The following is a 20,667-nucleotide window of genomic DNA, read 5'->3' as shown; positions in this document are numbered from 1 at the left end:
GCTTGTCTTTAGCATGAATAAATCTGACGTGAGATTTTCATTCTCTGATTCCTTCAATCTTACTGTAAAGGTTCAGTCATTCTGGAGAAGCTGTTGACAATGAAGGAGACATTATCACACCAGCAGTTACCTTTTTTCTCCTTCTCTTTCATCTCATAAATGCTCTTATCACACAGAAGAGAGAGAAGGAGGGGCAGAGAGTGGCTGACCTGGCTTGGAGACCTCAGGAGCTCTGTTCCATATCTGCTCTGAGGATGAAAGGAAGCCTTTGTTTCGCTGCCCTGCACAGTTCAAGTGCCTTTGAGGAAGAGAAGTTAGAAAAATGATGCCTGATTTCTATGTGTGGCATTTACTCAGGAGCAGGGAGGGGCCCTCAGTGTAAATGTAATTTATCATTTTTTCATGGAAATTTCTAAGGAAAGAAAATATATAAGATTTGCAGGCTTCTGGATGGATTTCCTCTGGGATATTTAAAAAGCCAACATAAATATTTCAGCAGCAGTGTTAATGTTATTGCATTCAAAAGCTATAAATTTGCTGCTATCTGATGTTGGCAGTCATATGTTCAGCCTCACAAAGTCATTGCCCACCTTCTCAGGAATCCAAGACCAGGGGATATTGAAGGGCAGGCCCCAGACCTTATGTTAGCTTTTTTATTGCCACTCCCCCTAACCAAATTGAAGGAGAATTCCATTTCTACACATCACCCACCCACCTTGATTGCTGGAGATTAAGTGATCCGGAAGTAAAAAAATATAAACCAAGATCCATGTCTCCAGGCTGAACACCAGCATATTATGAAAAGCTCCCATTAAGAATCATGGCAGTAAAATATGAATGGTCCATATAACTGAAGAATTCTTTTCCCTGTCAGTTACATAATCTTGCCTGGTTATCATTGGAACCAGAACAAGGTCATCATTGCAAGATTCCAATAACACCTGCAGACAGCCTAAGTGGGCAACCACTAGAACATTAACAAATGTTCACTATCAACAAAACCCTGTGCGAGGGCACAGGAATTTCTGCTTTGGGATAATTATTCTTTTAGTGAGGATATAATCAGCCAGCAATCTAATGGAATACCAGATTCAAATTGATTACACAATCCTCCTTCCTCTGAATCGTGGAGAGATTAAGGATTTTATGCCAAATCAACTGGAGACGTGGTTGTGGAATACACACCTGCAGTGTTAGGCCAATAGAAGGTACTGTAGAGCCACGGTATTAATTTGTGATCACCCAAAGAAGAGGAGGGAACATCCATAACACTTCCCTTTTCTGCTTCCTTCCCAAGGGCACCTTGGACGACGCTGACGACCCCAGCACCAGCATCGGCGCCTATCACTACATGCTGGAGTCCAATATGGGGAAGACCATGCTGGAATTTCAGGTGCCTGACTTCCTGCCACTTGTTTATTTTGCTACACAATCTAAAAGCCTGGGAGAATGCCACTCTTACCATAAACATCCTCTGTCTCCCAGATCTACTTCTGGTTCTGAGCCCAGGCTTTGGAGGGGCTGGTCACTTTCAGCCTGACTGGCCTTCTCACCTCTGAACCTGCTTCCTCATTTGCATATAAATCAGGGAGCATAATAGTAGTGGCATTTCCTCACAGTACCATTATGAGGATCCAATGGGACTATATAGAAAGAGTCCAGAACAGTTCCTGGCATATTGTAAATGCTCAATGAAGATTAACAACCTTTATTATGTAACTTTCTCAAGAAGGACTGCTTTATGTTGGAGGCTACTGGGTAGATTCTCTTGACAATTTTATATAAACTAAAGGTTTCAGATGAGGACAGGGTCACTTCCCTGCATGAACATTTCAGGGTCCTTGCTGTAGAATAAAAAGGTGGGACTATAAAGGGTACTTCCCTTACCCCCAGTAACAATCTAAAGTCAAACAAAAAAAATAATAAAGGGAGGATCATAACACAGGAGAGAGAACACAAACTTTTTTTTTAAAATATATTTTATTGATTTTTTACAGAGAGGAAGGTGAAGGGATAGAGACTTAGAAACATCAGTGAGAGAGAAACATCGATCAGCTGCCTCCTGCACACTCCCTCCTGGGGATGTGCCCGCAACCGAGGTACATGCCCTTAACCGGAATCGAACCGGGGACCCTTCAGTCCGCAGGCCGACGCTCTATCCACTGAGCCAAACCAGTCAGGGCAAACTTTTAAAGACTTGTATGTGAAGCTGGCTCTACCACTTTCCACCTGTGAATAGAACTATTGTGAGGTTCCGCTTTCCATGTATAAAATAAGAATTATAATGCCCATTGTATAGGATTTTTGTGGGACTTACATAATATGACATTTATAAAGTGTCTAGCATAGTGATTTTCTCAAAGAACCTCATTTTTAAAATTTTCTCCCCTATCGACCCCGACAAAAAAAATATTACATTTCTTTTGTTATAGAATGAATGTTGCCTGCCTCAGTACTTAGTAGCTTGTATATGATTTAGTATCTATTTTCAGAAAATCAAGAATGATATTTTTTTACTTTAAACAAACATTTATTGACCCTATATTAAATGGGACATGTTTAAGGATTGTGCCCCCTCTGTCTGTGAACAGTTCCCTACACTGTACCGCTGGGTACATCCTATGGCTCACTAGTTTTTTACAACTATTCACACTCCTATAATGGAATAGCAGGCTTGTGCAGAAGCTCAGAATCTTCTTAGACAGTTGTGGTTAGCAGAGCAAAGATCACAGCTAATGGAGAATTCGCTTCATTTTAAACAAGCGCTGAGATGATGACCTCATCGCTTTCTGTGGAGGTGCTGGGCTCCTCTGGCACTCTAGTCATGGGCTCTTCCAAATAATCACCAGTGACACTCACTGTGACCTCCTCAGTGGCTTCTTCCACAGAGCTGGAGGTGTTTGATTCCACACCGTAGACAATTCCCAAACTTGTGTATTCTCTAAGCAATCCTCAGTGGTCCACTCTGCACCATCAGGACATTGGTGACTCTGGGTCAGTGGTTGGTGTTAGTTCAGCCTGTAATTCTGAGACACTGGAAATGTCTGTGTCTGAGTCAACGTCTAGGTGTGGGAGAATCGAGGGAAGAAGCAAACAGAGAGGATGAGGGCTTCTTGATCATGGTGTGGGCTGGGAGCGGCAGGGAGTGAGGAGGCTGGGGAAGGTGAGGAGGCAAGTGGCACGCCCTCAGTGCCAAGAATGATTTTTGAATGCCATTGAGCCAGTCTGCCAAAGATAGGAGGCAAGATTTTCTTTTTTATTTCTTAAAATTTCATCCAACTACTATGAAAGGCTATACTAACCACCTTTCAGTAATACTGTAATTGCCTTGGTATAGGCTGTGTTTTCTTGTGAGGTCTGTGTTGTAAGAGATTTAAATATGTGAAATAATTTTAATCCTGCTGGAAATGCTTCATAAATTCACAGAGAGGATGTTGGGGACAGGATGGGGTACAGAGGAAGGAAGAAGAAGACGTGAGGACAGGAAAAATCCAAAATCCCTCTCCCCAGTAGGGATGCTGGCAACCCAGGAGGAGGGCCTGGAGCACAGACATCCCTTTCTTCCCCACCAGCTCTATTGCCTGCGGGGCCTGCACATTCCTGGGTGGCCGGGCTTAAATGCATCAGCTTGTTTCTGCACATGATGGGAGTTGACCACAGTCGACCCAGCAGTCAGTACCCCTGGTGGGTAATAGATGTGTGCTTACCCATAGATGACTACACCATATAAAAACAAGGCTGGTGTCTCCTGACTGCCCGCAGGCTTTCCAGGGGCGCTGTCAAGGAGGCAGGGCGCAGAGGAAACCTGATAGGCTTCTGCTTACCTTCACTTGGGAGGGAAGCCTGGATGCCTGTTTTGAGGTAGCCTTGCCTTAGAGAAAACTGCCTGATGTTTGGGGGGAGGGATGGTGACAGCACTAGCCACTGGGTCTTGTCAAGGTCAGGTTCGTGGCAGACTTTGACTGACGCTGGTTAATATATTTATTCTGCAGCCTAATGCAATCCAAGGACGAGTTGTTTATTTACATCTTTGCTAAATTCTCCAGGTTGGTTTTTAAAACCTCATCTCATAAACAAATTTCCTTTTAAATCCATTCTCTTGGGTGGGGAGATGGTGCCCACCTGTTTTTCAAGTTCTCCATTTATAGTGTTTGTTTTTCTTATTTCTGATGAATCACAGAACCAAGCCAGTCTCCCAGACATAGTTCCAGAGAGAAACAGTGTGCATTTCCCCACCTCCCCGCCTAGCAGCTGAAGGGCCAGTGTTTCTTCCAGGAGGCAATACCAGGAAGCACTGTGAGGACAGAGCCCAGTTGTAGTTGGTTAAAATGGAATGAATGACAAAATGAACCAAGAAAGCTGTAAATTTTCCCTGAAGAGAAAAAAACACACAAGGCTTGATTTTTTCCACTTTATTTTAATTTTAGTTTGCTGATCAGGACTAGCTACATAATTTATGGGGCCCATGGAAAAATGAAAATGCAGGGCCTTTTGTTAAAAAACTACTAAGATACTTATAAATTATTAAAGGCAGTGGATCACTACACCAAGCTCGAGATCCTAGGTGACTGCACAGATCGCAAGCTCACAAAGCTGGCCTTGACCATGAGACAGACCCATGAGAAGTGTCCAGACCGGGTGAGAAGAATTAGGCACTCATTTCATGCACGAAATTTAAAGGCGTGTCAAAAACCTCAGTAATCAAGATGAGTAGTAGTATAACACAATATTGTATAAAGTCAAAACGTGCAAATATTCATGACAAAATGTCAAAATTTTAAATAATGACAGAATTTTAAATAAAAGACCCTGAACTTGCATGACTCAGCTTAAGCTTGCTTCACTTACCCGACCCTAGTCCCAACACAACCTTCAGGCCAGCTGCTTGTTTATCTCTCAGGATGCCCAGACTCCCCAGGTTTCTAGATCAGTCCGCAGAACAGTTAGCCTCGCAGGAAACTCCTGTGAGGAACAGGACACAGAGCTCATGGAACAGGCTTCCTTTAAAGAGACAGGACTTCGACAGGTAGGAAACAGGTCTGGAAGACCAGGCAGCAAGGAATCCTGGTGAAACGAGGGAGCGGCCTTCTCCTAGCCAGTCTGCAGTCATGCCAGGATTTCCGATGGAACGAATCAATGGGAGGCACACGAAGATTTCCTGGGTTAAGCCCAGGGCTCATGCAGCTTCAGGAAAATCTGAAGAGAGTGAACTTGGTCTTATGAGGGGAAGTAAAGAATTGGGACAGAAAGAATGTGGAACTATCCACATAATGATAGCAAGATTAATATGTCTACGAGGAGGGGAAGAATTAGATGGCAACATAATGGAAGAAGGCAGAAAGAAGGTCATTTTCCCTGAAGGATTTTAGAAACAGGAGCAACACTGAGGAAGAGGGGCTTGTGTTACTTGAAGAGGAAAAAAAATGCTTGGTGATGGATCAGAAATTTAGATAAACCAGAGCGGGTGAGGAGGGTGACCCTCGTCCTGCAGGCAAAAATCAGTTCAGGTCTCTGGGGGTTTTGAGAGATGCAGGTTGCCAAGGTACGTAAGAAAGGTCTGGTTCTGTTTGCAGCAGAATTTGTGGGTTCTAAAGTCTTAGGGGGATTGCCATATGGAATGATGGGAATTTATCGGGAAAGGGGCTTTGTGTAAGATAAGAGTGAGAGCCTTGTAGGCCTTGGAGGAAGATGTGTTATCTATCAGGCAGCAGTTGTCAGGACATGGAATAAGATCCCTGTTAGCAATACGCTATTTCTCAAGCTGTGCTACAAGGGAGTAAGGACAATGCCAGCAGGGCTATTGGAGCCACGGAATAAACTCAGTGTATCTTCTGGGGTGTCAACTTTACATGAAGACGGGGGGGTGGGGAGCGCAGGTGGAGGAGTGGAAGTGGTATTTATTTTCTTTTTTAAAAAATAAACACTTACCTGGCCAGGTAGCTTTGGTTAAAGCATCCTCCCAATACGCCATGGTTGTGGGTTCTATCCCCAGTCAGGACACATACAAGAATCAACCAATGAGTGCGTAAGTAAGTGAACAGCAAATAGATGTTGTGAGCGAGGTTAGGCAACACTTGGTTGTGGTTATAGAGCAAACCACCGTCACTTTCCAAATTAGCAGAGTGATGTGACGGAGTGAAAGTCTGGAGTGGGGCAGGGAGAAGTGGAGGCGAGCAGGCATGAGAGGGGCAGCCTCCCTGGCGCTGGACCCAGGGCCCTGGGCAGGCGGTGGGCTCTGTGTTTGGGGCAGGAGTAATTCTGCTGATTGGCACGTCGGATTTTAATGAATAAAAACAGATAGTTTTGCTTTTACTGAAGTCTCTGGGGGTGCTTACTGTGTAGAAGAACAAAATCCCAAACTGGATCCCAAACTGCAAAGAAGAAACACATTACAGTCTAATGGCAATTTTCAACATGATAATAGTGCTATTTGCTCTTCTGCTTACCTTATAGCTTTAAAATTTACCTAATAATCCTAAGATGTCTGAAATCCCAGAATGACTTTGGGCCTCCTGGTTTTCATAATGAAAACTTTTTTATTATGAGGTAAAGACAGTGAAAGTCAGCTTTTTGAATGAGCAGTTGGACATCTGTCTAAATGTAAGGTTTTCATAACTGGTTTTCATGACCAGGAAGTTCCTTAATTGTGTTGTTATTTTCTGATCATTATAAGGTTGTGGTTTGTGGTATTAATCCATAATAAATGTGTCTCTGACCAAAAAGAAAAGGAAAGGACAGAAAAGAAGAGAAAAGAAGATAACGTCAATGGAAGACTGCCAGTTCTAATCACATTAGAGAAATAAAATCATCAGCATGTTTATTCCCTTTAGCTTGCCCTTGATACCGTGCAGGGCAAGGATGAAGCTCATAGAAAGTGTAATGCTGTGCTCAGCACTGGCCATTGAAAACTGTGGGTATAATTTTTTTAATCTTTATTGCTGAAAGTATTACATATGTCCCCTTTTTCCCCCCCATCGATCCCATCCAGCCCACCCCCACCCCCCACCTCAGGCCCTGACCATGGTGGGTGTATTTTAATGTCAGTTCTACTGTATTGTTCATATTTTAAGGAATTTTCTTGACTGAATTTATAAATTTGGGAGTATTTTTACAGTATTTATAGTTTGCCTATTATATGTTTTATATTTATTTTTTAGTCCTGATTTTTTTAATTTAATTTTTTCTTTAATATGTAATGTTGTCACATGATTCAAAACACAAAAGGTGCAAAAGAATGTCAGAGGAAGTTCTCCCTCCCACTCCTGTCCCCAGGCATCCCTGCTCTCTCCCAAGGGGCAACTAATATTACCCAATTCTTTAGTATCTTGTCAGAACTCTTCTAGGCATTTACAAGCAAATATTTATCAAGATTTCCTATTCCGTTTTTATCAACTAGTAGCACACAGTATACAGGTTGTGCACTTTGCTTTTATTTTATTTTATTTTATTTTAACAATACATCAAAGAGATTCTTTACATTAGAACCTAGAGAGCCTTCCCATCCTTTCTTTATGACTGCACCGTATTCAGTGGTGTGAATGTATTGTAAGAGAGGAAAGGTAATTTTCCCTGAACACTTCTGAGTTCTTAGCTAAGACTCCTGTAATAAAAGACAGCTTAACAAGAGAAAAACACGTTTATTAACATGTATGCCCCGTGCATACATGAGAAAGACCCAGGGAAAAATGAGTACCTCCTGAGGTGGCATAGAATTCAGGATTAAATACCATCATAATAGGGAAAGAGGAAGGGGATGTAGGTGTCTTAGGGAAAGTAGGTAAATTTAAAGAAAGATAAATGGGCACTTAGAAGAATAAATGTGACAAAGCCTGTGTGGGTGTGGTGTGGACTTCCAGTTTCCTCTTCTGTGATGAGTTTGCCTTCCCAGGTTAGTGAAACTCCCGGCAGGGACGGGGGGGGGGGGGGGGGGGGGGACTTATCACAACCAGGTGCCTTTTGGAAGATGTGTCTTAGATAAGAGGAGCTCAGAGACTCTCTCTCTCTCTACATTTGCTGTTTTTCAAGTGCCTTTAGCTCAAAATAATCAATATACCAAAGTGGATATTTTGTGGTGTCATGTCCTAAATTCATATTTTGGATGGCGCATTCTGCTGTCCTTCAATACTTTATTAAGCCATTCATTTAAAAATGAACATTTGAGATATTTCCAGTTCTCAGGCAATTTCAAAAGTTGCGATGCCTATAAATTATTCTCAGATTCACTGGTCTATTTAGATATTTTTTAATGTTGAAAGATATTTATAAATCATTAAGCCATTTTTTTGTGCAAATATGGATATAGCAGGGGAGGAGAGGAAGAATGCTCCAGAAGCCTGGGACTCTGGTGTTTGAAAGTCTCAAAGTGTCCTGACAATCTTGTGTATCCTATTTCCCTGACATAGTTGGGGGGTCAGAGTCACGCCCTGCTCAGCTCTCACTGAGGCACTTTTTTTCATGTTTCTGCTTTGAAACTAATGACAGGTGTTTGGGTTTTGTAGGAGCTGATGACCATTTTCCAACTACTACACTGGAATGGGAGCCTAAAAGCCCTTCGCGAAACAAAGTGTTCCCGACAGGTGAGGTTTTACCATCCAGAATGGCCTTGTGTTGAACAGACAGATCAGATGGCCATGATATCTCGAGGAGGTTTCCTTTATTTGGACTTTTTCCTGTTAAATTTGGTGCTTTGTTTATTAAGAGCAGAGGACACATGAATAAATATGCATAACTATCCTATATAATAAAAGGGTAATATGCAAATTGACCATCACTCTAACACACAAGATGGCCACCCCCATGTGGACACAAGATGGCCAGCAGGGGAGGGCAGTTGGAAGGGACCAGACTGGCAAGGGAGGGCAGTTAGGGTGACCAGGCCAGCAGGGGAGGGCAGTTAGGGGCAATCGGACCGGCAGGGGAGCAGTTAAACGTTGATCAGGCTGGCAGGGGAGTGGTTAGGGGGTGATCAGGCTGGCAGGCAGAAGCGGTTAGGGGCAATCAGGCAGGCAGGAAGGTGAGCAGTTGGGAGCCAGCAGTCCTGGATTGTGAGAGGGATGTCCGACTGCCCGTGTAAGCCCAATCCTGGTGATCGGGCCTACACGGGCAGTCAGACATCCCTCGAGGGGTCCCAGATTGGAGAGGGTGCAGGCTGGGCTGAGGGACACACACACACACACACACACACACACACACACACCCATGTACGAATTTCGTGCACTGGGCCTCTAGTCCAATATAATAAAAGGGTAATATGCAAATTGACCCTAATGGTGGATCAACCAGAATGACCACTCTACCAGTCACTATGAGGCACACTGACCACCTCGGTCCCTTTCCCCACTTGGCAGACTCTGATCATCCGATGGTGAACAGGGTACCAGGGATGGGTGGCAGGGCATGCAGGCAGCACCAGGCCAAGGCCCCCGCCACGCCAGTTGCCCCACTCAGAAAGGACAACCCACTGTGGGGGTGGGGCGGGTGATCGGGCAGGAACGGCCGACCTCTTGGTCCCTCCCCCAGGCTGGCAGGCTCTGATTGCCCGATGGCAAATGGGGAACTGGGGGTGGGTGGTGGCAGGGGGTGGGGCCAGCTGCAGGCAGCTGGGGAAGATGACTCTGATCGCAGGCCAGGTCTAGAGACTGTACCCTCACATGAATTTCATGCTCCAGGCCTCTAGTGTGTATATATCTATATATCTATATATCTATATATCTATATATCTATATCGATAGATAGATAGATAGATAGATAGATAGATAGATAGATAGATAGATATCTCAATCCATTTGAGTCAGGCACTGACCAAATATGCATACTAAAAACATTGACTAGGCATAGGACTGATTTAGATATGAATGCTGCCAAATGAAGGGATCATTGAGACAGACTTGATTTCTAAGGCAACTGTGGAATACACTCCATGTACCTGCCCTGCCTGTTAGAGTGTGCGCTCTCTTCCGCTCTGCAGTGTGGAAGGAAACCTCAGAGTGCACTGCGTGGGGACCTCCGCAGTGAGGGGAGGTAAAGTTGATGATAACAGGACTTTTCTCCAAAAGTCCCCAACCGGCAACAGAAATGCTTGTAAAAGTGGGCAAGCTGGCATCCAATCACCCCAACTTTTTGGTTTGGAAATTTCTTTTTATTTTTCAGAGACAGGGTCTCACTATTTCTTTGCTACCTATGAGAAGCACCCTGCCCTCCCCCCACCCCCTTTTTAAAGGCAAAGGCAAACTCCTTCCTGTGTACTTAATGGTTTTCACCCACTATCCTCCAAGATTTATCCTTTCTTTACCCACCGTTAGACTTTGAAAGATGGGAGTTTATTTTTAAGAGTTTGCTAACAGGAACTTGCCTGAGGAACAAAGCCTCTACTAGTCAGCAAGAGGAGGTGGATGTAAGCGTTACCATGCACTGCGGCCCCAGGAGCTTTTAGTTGTTCTTTGCGTAGAAAGCCTGGCTTTCAAAATGTCAAGGATGGAAAAGAAATGAGTAGCTGACAATGGCTTTGGTTATTTTTCCTTTTCCTTTGATTTTACAAAAGGCCTTTGAAATATCCGGGGTTCGTTATAAACACTTTTCCATGATTGTTTTTAATTTGTTAAGGTCATAAATAAATACCATATGTTCCTGAAAATAAAAATAAGCAATGCATCCACTCCACAAGATCTTCTTAAAGTGTCTCCATCAAACCTACACATGATGTTACAATGCATTGGCAAATTTTTCACACGAGAATTGACAGTTAGTGACTAATTTTTAGTTGTTTACAGAAGTAAGAGACCATGTACATGAAGATACCATTATATCAATAATGAGGATGCCTACATTCCATAGTACATTTTAAAAGTTATTACCATCGTTTCTGTGAGAGATTTAGACTGTCATCTTCCTTATGCTAACAACACATTTTCTACCGAGGTCAGACCTCTATTTTGTGAATATTATTGAGTCTTCCTGGTGTTCGTGTTTTGACTCAACCTGGAGTAACTTTGCTTTGCTGTGCCAGCTGAGTCCTTCATTTTCTGTAAGAAGTATGTCATGGGGCTTGGCTTCGGTTTGTGAACATCAAAGAGGCCTAATGGTTGGATGTGGAGGAGGGGTGGCGGCAGAGGAAAAGGGGCGTCGGGAGGCCATGAACACAGGAGCCTTCGGTGCTCTTTACTGACACCCAGGATCTTGTCTCTTGGCCCCCAGGAAGTTATCTCCTACTATTCCCAGTATTCGCTGGATGAAAAGATGCGCAGCCACATGGCCCTGGACTGGATCATGAAGGAGCGGGAGTCGCCAGGAATTCTGTCTCAAGAGCTGCGACTGGCTCTGAGGGAGCTGGAGGAAGCCAGGAAAGCAGGACAAGAACTACGGTTTTACAAAGAGAAGAAAGAAATCCTGAGTTTAGCTCTGACTCAGATCTACAGCGATCCTGACACTCCCTCGCCCAGTGACGACCAGCTGAGCCTCACGGCCCTCTGTGGCTATCACTAGCAAGGCCAGGGTCCAAGTACCAGAGGCTGGCGGAGGCCAGACTCTCACATCAGGAACCCAGTTGAAGGAGGTTTACGGAGGCTTTCGCCCCTATAGCTAAGACCTGAAGGCTGTACGAATCCTCTCCGCCCATTCCATTCACAGAATCTGAGCAGTCAGGCCCTTTTAGGAGGCAGTGTTTTTCATCACACTCACAATAGTTCTACCTCAGAAGGAAAGGATGGAGACAGGTAGTTTGAAAAATATTTGCGAGGGCTTGCTCCAACCTAAGGGCTGGTTGACATGTGACTTGCTAGATTATATAATTTGTTTCAAAGAATGGGTCAGGGTAACATCCCCCCAAAGAACATCAGTGAGGACTAGGGGGGAAAGCATGATAGCAATTTTCATTAAATAAAAAACATGGATTGGAATTAAATAAAAATATGGATTGTTTAAAAAAAATATTCAAATTTCAGGATTTCTTTCTAAACTTTGTAAGCTAAAAGAGCGTACACTCTACAGGCTGTAATCCAAAACCACAGGGGGCATTTTATCTGGACATCCCACTATCAAAGATCTTGAAATGGCAATAGTATGAAACTACCAAAAAAAATTAATGTGGTTTAAAATGCTCTTGTGATAACTTTTGTTAAATCCACACTCTTCCATATGGGGATAAATATCACTTACAATAGAACCCTCAAGAAGAATTCCTCAAGAATTAATACTCAATTTTTACAAATTCTATAATCAGTCATGTTCATTTATAATTTGCAAATAGATAACTTGAATTGATTTGTTTTTATTTTTGCCACCGCAGTCATATATCTATAATAAAGAAAGTCATTGGGATTTTAAAGGTTGAAACATTTTGAAGAAATCAGCATTTCTCATGCATTAGAGAGAAGAAATCTTTAGCTGCCTTTGTTGTTGTTCAAGAACATAAGCCACCAGTAGCTTAATTTATTGTCATTTTTAAGTTTAAGTGACTGGAATCTTCTTTAAAGAAGGGTGAGACATTGCCACTTCTCTTTGAAAAGGGCTTGGGTCAAACAACTGATTAGAAAACCAAAAGCAAATACACACTAAATTTTAGATGGTCACTCAAATTTAAAAATGGCAGTAGTGACAATTTTAAACATGTAGGTATTTCCATATCTATGACATGAAAAGAATTATCTTGCATTGAGTCCAATAATTCAAATGAAAGAAAACTATTTTCTCAATCTTAAATATTTTTTTAATATATTTTATTGATTTTTTACAGAGAGTAAGGGAGAAAGATAAAGAGTTAGAAACATCGATGAGAGAGAAACATCGATCAGCTGCCTCCTGCACATTCCCTACTGGAGATATGCCCGCAACCAAGGTACATGCCCTTGACTGGAATCGAACCCAGGACCCTTCAGTCCACAAGCTGACACTCTATCCACTGAGCCAAACTGGCTACGGCTATTTTCTCAATTTTAAATAAAATTTCTTTTTCTTCTTATTTAGGCAAGTGCAAACTAACTTTCCTGAAAGCTAAAACTATTATTATTACTTTAAACTTACAAAAATATGATACTTTAGCCTTATATATAAATATGTACAAAAGTATTTAGCACTCCTTAAATCCCCATGAAAACTACTGTATGCTGGTAATATATTTTGGAATTAGCCATAATAATAAAAAGTTAACTTCACATATTACATTTCCCACACCAGGGGAAAATTTACCAACATAACTGCCCTACATTAATGTTTTGAAAAGATGAAAATATATAATATTATATAAATTTTATTTAAAAATTAATGTTTTAACAAAAATGGCATTCCTCCCCATAATGAGGCTAAATATCACTCACCTGGAAGAAAACTTTATTTCCTTATATTCCCAAAAAGGAATTAGAGTTAGTATTTGTATGTTGAATATATTTTGAGGAAACTCAAAATATATTCAGATGGCCATTTGTTCAAAAGCTATAGTCCACTGATAGCATTTGCTGTTGAATTCATTCACTGCTAGTCCCTCCAATGCTCATTTATAGCAAATCAACTTGAGCTAAGACATAATGGCTGTCAGTACCTCACAGAAACATCTATAATCCTGGCCCAGAGAAGAGCAGGGCTGAAGAGCAGCATGTAATAATATTTTTCCTTGTCTACATCCTGTTATCAATAGCACACTGCATTGAAGGGGATCAGAGTGAAGGGTGCTCAGTTTAAGTGCATGGAGCTCTGGGTCCTAACCTTTTGTGGTTATAAACCCTTTGAAAGTCTGATAAAAGTATGGACCTTCTCCTAAAAGAAACAGAACTAAGTGTATACATATAAAATTAGACAAATAGTTTCAGAGAGTATGTGAACCTCCCCAAATTTCCATGGATTTCTCTTTCCAAGAAGCCCCAATTTGAACACGTGCTCACAGTCTCATAAACTTTTCAGCAAAAATCTAACCTAGCTCAGACATAGCCCCAAGGAGCCTGTTTCTAAGATAAATGCCATCATTCTTAAATGTAATATTGCACTGTATTTAGACAAAAGATATGTTTAATTTTCACAAAATCCAAATACACCCGATTGTTACAAAAAAAAACAACAAACAGCTTAAACTAGTTGCTAGTGTGAGTGTATCAGAATATAACAGATTTAATAAGGTCATTGTTCCTCTAGTGATCAGAATTCAGATGGCCATTTGTTCAAAAGCTATAGTCCACTGATAGCATTTGCTGTTGAATTCATTCACCTATTTCTAGCAATAGATTTTCTTGAAATATTGTATCTACATCATCTATGAATCTGATCAGCCAGGTCTCAGGAAAAAGAGAAAGAAAGCATAAAGGTTTAACACTTTCCTGTTTCTTTAGGGAAAGCTTTTAAAGCCTACAAGTGTTGCAAGTGACTTTATCTCTGAAATACTTTAGAGATTTATGACTTATACCATACTATGCCTTTCTTTCTTGCTAAAGGACAAAGGAAGTCATACTAAGAATATTTTCATTATCCTTGACTATGTTCTTAGGTAACCACAATTCAAAATATTACCTTTTACATATTGTTGATATTTTTTTGTTTTTCCTTACAGAAATGCAAATATCAAGAACTCTTCCATGGTGTCCATCATGTTAAAGAGGCAATATAAGATTGTTTTTAGCCAGGGCTCTAGGAAAGCAAAAGTCATTTTCCCTACCACAGTGGTTCTCATCTTTAGCTGCACGTAGGAAATACCCAAGGAGCTTTTAAAAAATCCTAAATGTCCAGACCGTACCCAGTCCAATGAAACCAGACTCTCTGGGAGGGGGGCCCAGGCATCAGTATTTTTTAAAGCTCCCCAGGGAGTTCTAATGTGCAGTAACGTTGAGAACCATTGCTCTACCCAGGAAACGCTGGCTCAGAGGCCGGTGGTCTCGCTAGTGGGAGCTATTACTTACTTGGCCTTGGCTCAAACTCAAATATTGGGCTCTTCTGAGCCAGGTGAGAGCAAATCCTTTTGCTTGGTTAAGAGACTCTCCTGGAGCCCAGAACTAAAGCAGGGCAAGTGCACACACACACACATACACTTTATTTTTGCAGGTGAACCAAATTCTTCCCCAGGGCCCAGCTTTCTTTCTCAACTATGATACATGAACTAACTGCACCAGAATCAGGGTACAAGTTTAAAAGTACAAGTTCCTGGGCACATACTCCAGACCTGCTGACCAAATTCCAGGGGAGGGTCTGGATTATTTACCACCTCACCAGGTGTTTCTGATCATATTTAAATTTGAGCTCTTTTGGCCTAAAGCTACCTAGCACATTCTTCACTAGCCAGCATCACCCCACCCTTCTGACATAACTAGCCTCTTGGGGGAGTGGTCACAGAAAGGAGTAAAGGAGAGGGGAAGGTTGCCTCTCTCCCCCAAAAGCTAGGAAGAAGCAGAAGGGCGGAGACATGGCTGCCTTTTCTCTCCCCCAAAGAGCAGCTCCCACTCTTTTATCACTTTGGCCCCAATATTTGGAATTATTTTTAATCCCTTATAGGAAACCATGAAAATATCTATTAGCTCATGGCTACCTCACTAAACCCTGGGAGCCTCTCTTCCTGGGAACAAAGTAGGTTGTGGGAAAGGGGAGCGGAAGCTTCCTTCTGAGAGTTGCTGATTCTCTGGTAACTATTGGTTCCCAAGGGAAAGTCCCAGGTTTCTATTTGTAGGCAGCTCCCAATTTGAGCAGCAATTATGCTCCACAAGTCCATTTGTGAGCCAATTGGTTGTTCACCCCTGAGGAGGCATTTTTATACAGGAACAAGGTCATAAATGGTGGCAAATTCCAGGATGGGGTTGTGTCATGTGGAGCCAAATGAGAACATGGAAGAAGCAGGAAGACAGGGGTATGGGTGAGCGAGACCAGTTCCACGGCCAGCTTGACAATCAGCCTGCTCCATGTGCTCCTGGAGCAAGAAGGTACCTAAAGTATTGATCTAGGGGACCTAACCCAGGTCCAGGTTGTGACTGAGCAGAGGAAGGTAGAACAAGGGGCAGCTGTGGGTCTCTAGGGTATAGTATTGAGAGACCTCCCTGGCGGCATATTCTGTCTCAAACTGCTTCTCCGGAGTCCCTTTATTTTCTCTTGTCTCTCATAGATTACCCACTGCCATCACTTGTTGCTTCTTCTGATCACAGTTTCTTTTACTTTCTGACCTACTAAAGAAGAGCTGACCCTTTTTATGCCTTTACTACAAATCTTTGAAAACTTCTAAGAGTTGTTATCACTGGAGATAGGAACATTCACGTGACCTACAAATGACCGCTACAAGGCTCTCTGTAGTCTGTTTCCACCAGGCCCTATGGGGAGAGACAGGGGCATGGAGCAGGCTGATTGTCAAGCTGGCCGTGGAACCGGTCTCGCCCACCCATACCCCGGTCTTCCTGCTTCTTCCCTGTTCTCATTTGGCTCCACACGACACAACCCCATCCTGGCCACAGCTGCCCCGAGCTCGCCAGCTCTGGGTAATCTGGCTTGAAATCACAAACTGGCCTGATCAGTCTGTTTCTCTGGAATGTGAACGAGCAACATGGGAGGAATTTTCCAGTTCAAGCTGGGAGCGGAACCTAGAAGAGGCAAGTTTATGAATGCTGTGTCCGTGCAGGCTGAAGGGATGAGGCAGTAGGAACCAGAAGCCAGCAGGGTGGTAGAGAGGAAGCTAAGGGGTTCAGATAGCAGATGCAGAGACAAGCAGAGGCGCAGGAGAAGATAAGAGCAGGGGGCTCACAAGGGGATGGTGAGAGCTGCTGGCCCAAATGTCCTGCAATAAATTCGCTTATTCTTCCCCTGAGTGGGTCACACACCTGGCAACCAAAGAAATCTCGCTTTACTCATTGCAGAGAAAAATCCCATTAGATCATTCAGAACTTTTCATCCTATGAGAACAGACCAAAAATACTGCAAAAGGAGGAACCTCAAGTGATAGAAATGCTGCTAAGAAAATTAGATTGAGAACTGGTGACAGAGTTAAGTTTCCCCCCTCTCACTGCCCCTCCCACTCTAATGTAAGGTCTCACAACTCCGGAGTCCTTCCCAGCTCTGAAACACACTTATGTATTATGTGCTAACCATCTTGTCCTTGCTCCCCTACACAGATTTTTCTATGTTCTTATGTTCTAGGAGGTATGGCCACAGAGGGAAAATAGAATTTCATTTTTAAAAACAGAATTCATAACCTCAGATAATTTTTGTCTTAGAAAACTATTCACCTGGCCGGTGTGACTCAGTGGCTGAGCATCATCCTATGAACCGGGAGGTCACAGTTCGATTCCTAGTCAGGGCACATGCCTGGGTTGCGGGCTCGACCCCCAGTGAGGGGCATGCGGGAGGCAGCCGATCAATGACTCTCTCTCATCATTGATGTTTCCATCTCTCTCTCCCTCTTCCTTCCTCCCAGAAATCAATAAAAAATATTTTAAAAAAATAACAAAACTGAAAAAATAAACTAGGCACTTTGGGAAACTGACGTCGCGCTCTGACAATGCTGAGGAGTGCCGTATTTGCCCAAGGCATTCCTGTCACAAGCTCCTCCTTGGGAATGGCCCCCTGATTCTGTGCGAACAAAGAAAGAAAAGCCCTCTCTCTTTTGTGGCTGAGAGCACCTTGCGATCCTGAACCAACTGGTTTATTTCAGCACCTCCACTATAAGGCCTAATCCTTAGCCTGCGCTCAACGAATGTTTCTTGGGTAGAAATTTGTCATCGGTGTCTTGGGGCTTCTTACTCCTTGCTTGGTGAGTTAATTCATTCACCAGACCTGGCTCTGTCCTACAGGATTCGTCGGGACTCACTTGGTTGTAAGGTAGACATGCAATTCAAACTTACTAGGCCAAAGGGAGTTTATTTACTTGTGACACAAAAGAGTCCCAGGATAGCTTTTGCTCCACGTACACCTGGGTCCAGAAGCACACAGCAGGAGTTGCTCTCTCTCATCCTGCAGATGTATACGTATGTGCACATACATGTGCATCGTGGCTTATTTCTCAAATCTGCTTGCTATTGCATTGAGTCCATTTTTAGGCAGGCCCTCCCCTTGGAGCAAGACGGTGGCCAGCAGCTTCATGTTTACATCACAGCAGAATGAGAAATTCTCTTCCCAACAGTTCAAATCTGGGATAGTTTTTTCTACAAGTACATCTGGATCTAGAAGCACAAACCAGGACTTGATCTACCATTCTGGATCCCAAGACTCAAATTCTAGAATTAAGTGGTGGTCAAGTCAGTCCACCTAAAACACTTAGACCCTGGGGGAGGGCCGGGGAGGAGTAGTCATCTGAGGTAAATACGGGTTCCATTGCCAAAAGGGGAAAACATGATCATTTTCCAAGACATTTTTAAAACGATTTCTCCTTCAGAGCCTTCAGAAACAGAATGAACAATAGAACTGCAGTCTCCCCAACCATTAGTTGGGGAAAAAAATCTTTGGGTAGGCAACAAACAACAGATGTCCACTATGCATGCATGGTACCATTTCCAAAAATCAAATCTACCCTCAGGGGACAAATTTTGTCACTATTAAGGATGTTCAAAAGAATATTCTTCCCTGAGGGGAAGTCCAAAAGTGTTTCCAGACAAGTCACATCCTGGAGCAAGTGTCCAGGTTCCCTGAGGACTCGCCTGCAGGGGGCAGCACTCATGCGTGTGTGAGAGCTCCCTGTGCGGAGAAGCCTGACGCCTGCCTTACTCTGCAGTCACACTTCATAGATCTTCCGCGTTGATGAATTGTTGCTGTGAAAGTGAGTCAGGAAATTTCCTCCAGTCGATTTCTGGTGGGCCCTGGCTTTCATTATCAGTGGCTGCTAATGCCCCTTCATAGAAAAGAAAACACTTGATCCCAACAATTGAAAAGGGTTGTGGCAAAACTGGGCAGTTCAAAAGCCTGGATAGAATATTTATCCTTTAGGACAGCTACGCCAGGTGGAAGGGCTGCAATGACTGAGTGACTTACACACCTTCCCATGTTCCACTCTGGCCCATGAGCCATGACGCAGGCAGTCCCAGAATGATTTTGGAAAGAACTTATTCTGAGTCAATCTATTGTGTATCTCCCGGCTATTTGCATGTTTCCATGTAGTGATCTGTTAGATGCTGTTTGAGAGTAAATAGGCCGTAGTTAGTGCAAAATTCATAGGGAAATATTGAAAACACAGGTGACTCAATGAAATAACAGGAGAATTGAAAAGTCAACCTGAAAACATATTAAATTAAAACTAAAAAGTAGAAGCTATTTTACCCTTTCCATTAATCTGTTCTCAAAGGATTATTTATCTAGTTATTGTGGCTACTTACATTTTTTAAAATGTTTTTTAGTTACAAGGCCATCTAAACAAATAAACCCAATAAATGGGGGAGGGTATTTCAATTCTCTTAGAGTCTGAAACATTTTCTCTTAAATGATGACTCACATAACTGTTTGATAAAGACTTGGTCCATTAAAGCAGCAAACTCAATGAAGACAAGCCTCCTTCCTGCTGCCTTTCATCCAGAGCAGTCGTATTGGCGTCATGTTTTGCATCCTTTGTGTTTCACAGAAATCCAAGGACAGGGTGCCCATGTCCCAGTCACCAGTTCTTTGAAAAGCCCTGTGGGCTCCCCTCTCACTCAGCTGAGAAGAGGCTTCAACAGACTGCATCTCGCCACCTGGGCAACTTCGTCCCAGGTGCTGCAGGTGTCACACACGTTGACAGTAGGATTTACAGGCTCTCAGATAAAAGGTCTAAAAAAACACACACAAAAAAACTCCATTTCTAAAGGCAGTTTCAATTTGTCCTATAGTTAGAAGAGGGAAATGCCAGAGTTAAAGAAGGAACTGGGTTAAGGAAAGGACTCTGGGAAAGGTGGGAGCAAGTCCACAGAGGATTAATCACACCCAATAGCAAACAGCCACTTACCTCAGCCCCTCCCACTCTAACTCCCTCTCATTTTTCCTTTTCACCCAAGGAGCAAGGAGTGAGCCCTGGATTCAGCCTTCAGTTTCCTCTCATTTGTTGTTTATATTTACATTCAATTCATGTCATCTAAATTACTCTTTTTAAAAAAATATATATTTTATTGATTTTTTACAGAGAAGAAGGGAGAGGGATAGAGAGTTAGAAACATCAGTGAGAGAGATCGACCAGCTGCCTCCTGCACACCCCCCACTGGGGATGTGCCCGCAACCAGAGTACATGCCCTTGACCGGAATCAAACCCAGGACCCTTGAGTCCACAGGCCGACGCTCTATCCACTGAGCCAAACCAGTTTGGCTATCCAAATTACTCTTAATTCACACTTGAGAGGTAGTTCTGTGAGAAGTAATGGAAGGCAATTGATTTTGTGGTAATTAAGGCCTTCTCATTTACATTGAATCCCAATAAAGCTACATTTTGCTCCAGACTGTCTTTCTTTATAACAAACATGCTTCTTATATCCTAACGGCATCAAAAAGGGGTTACCTTTTATGTTTCTGGTTAACCTTTACAAAAATGGGGAATTTAGGATAATAGTGTCTGTGCCAACCAATGTCGATTTCCAAATATCTTACTAGAAGCTTGAAAACTGCCCTCATTCCCGCACCAGGCTGAAGAACAGGGGGTTTTCTGGCAGGTCCCATGTAAATTGTGGGACTTGCCTCCTCCACTTAAGAGGATAGTCTCCGGGATCTACACACACAGGATGAAGGGCTGATCTTACTTCCATTAGCCCAGAAAATGAAGGCAGG

The 20,667-nt window shown here is 42.9% G+C and overlaps 1 protein-coding gene across 2 annotated transcripts in view; it reads left to right on the top strand.

The window, feature by feature from the left end:
- Positions 1–11,917, top strand: part of LIX1 (limb and CNS expressed 1) — a 47,125-nt gene extending 35,208 nt beyond the window's left edge. Inside the window, exons 4-6 of one of the 2 annotated variants that reach the window (XM_081090116.1) lie at positions 1,298–1,393; positions 8,499–8,576; positions 11,194–11,917. In XM_081090116.1, the coding sequence (XP_080946242.1) occupies positions 1,298–1,393; positions 8,499–8,576; positions 11,194–11,481 (462 nt within the window). In that variant the 3' untranslated portion in view covers positions 11,482–11,917. The remainder of the gene's footprint in view (positions 1–1,297; positions 1,394–8,498; positions 8,577–11,193) is intronic. The other variant, XM_081090117.1, reaches the window with a different exon arrangement.
- Positions 11,918–20,667: the final 8,750 nt, after the last annotated feature.

The sequence above is a fragment of the Myotis nattereri genome (assembly GCF_964212035.1).
Source record: "Myotis nattereri genome assembly, chromosome: 4".
In the NCBI taxonomy this organism is placed as follows: Eukaryota; Metazoa; Chordata; class Mammalia; order Chiroptera; family Vespertilionidae; genus Myotis; species Myotis nattereri.
The sequence above is the reverse complement of the archived record's forward strand: the minus strand, read 5'-3'. Positions and strand labels throughout refer to the sequence as shown.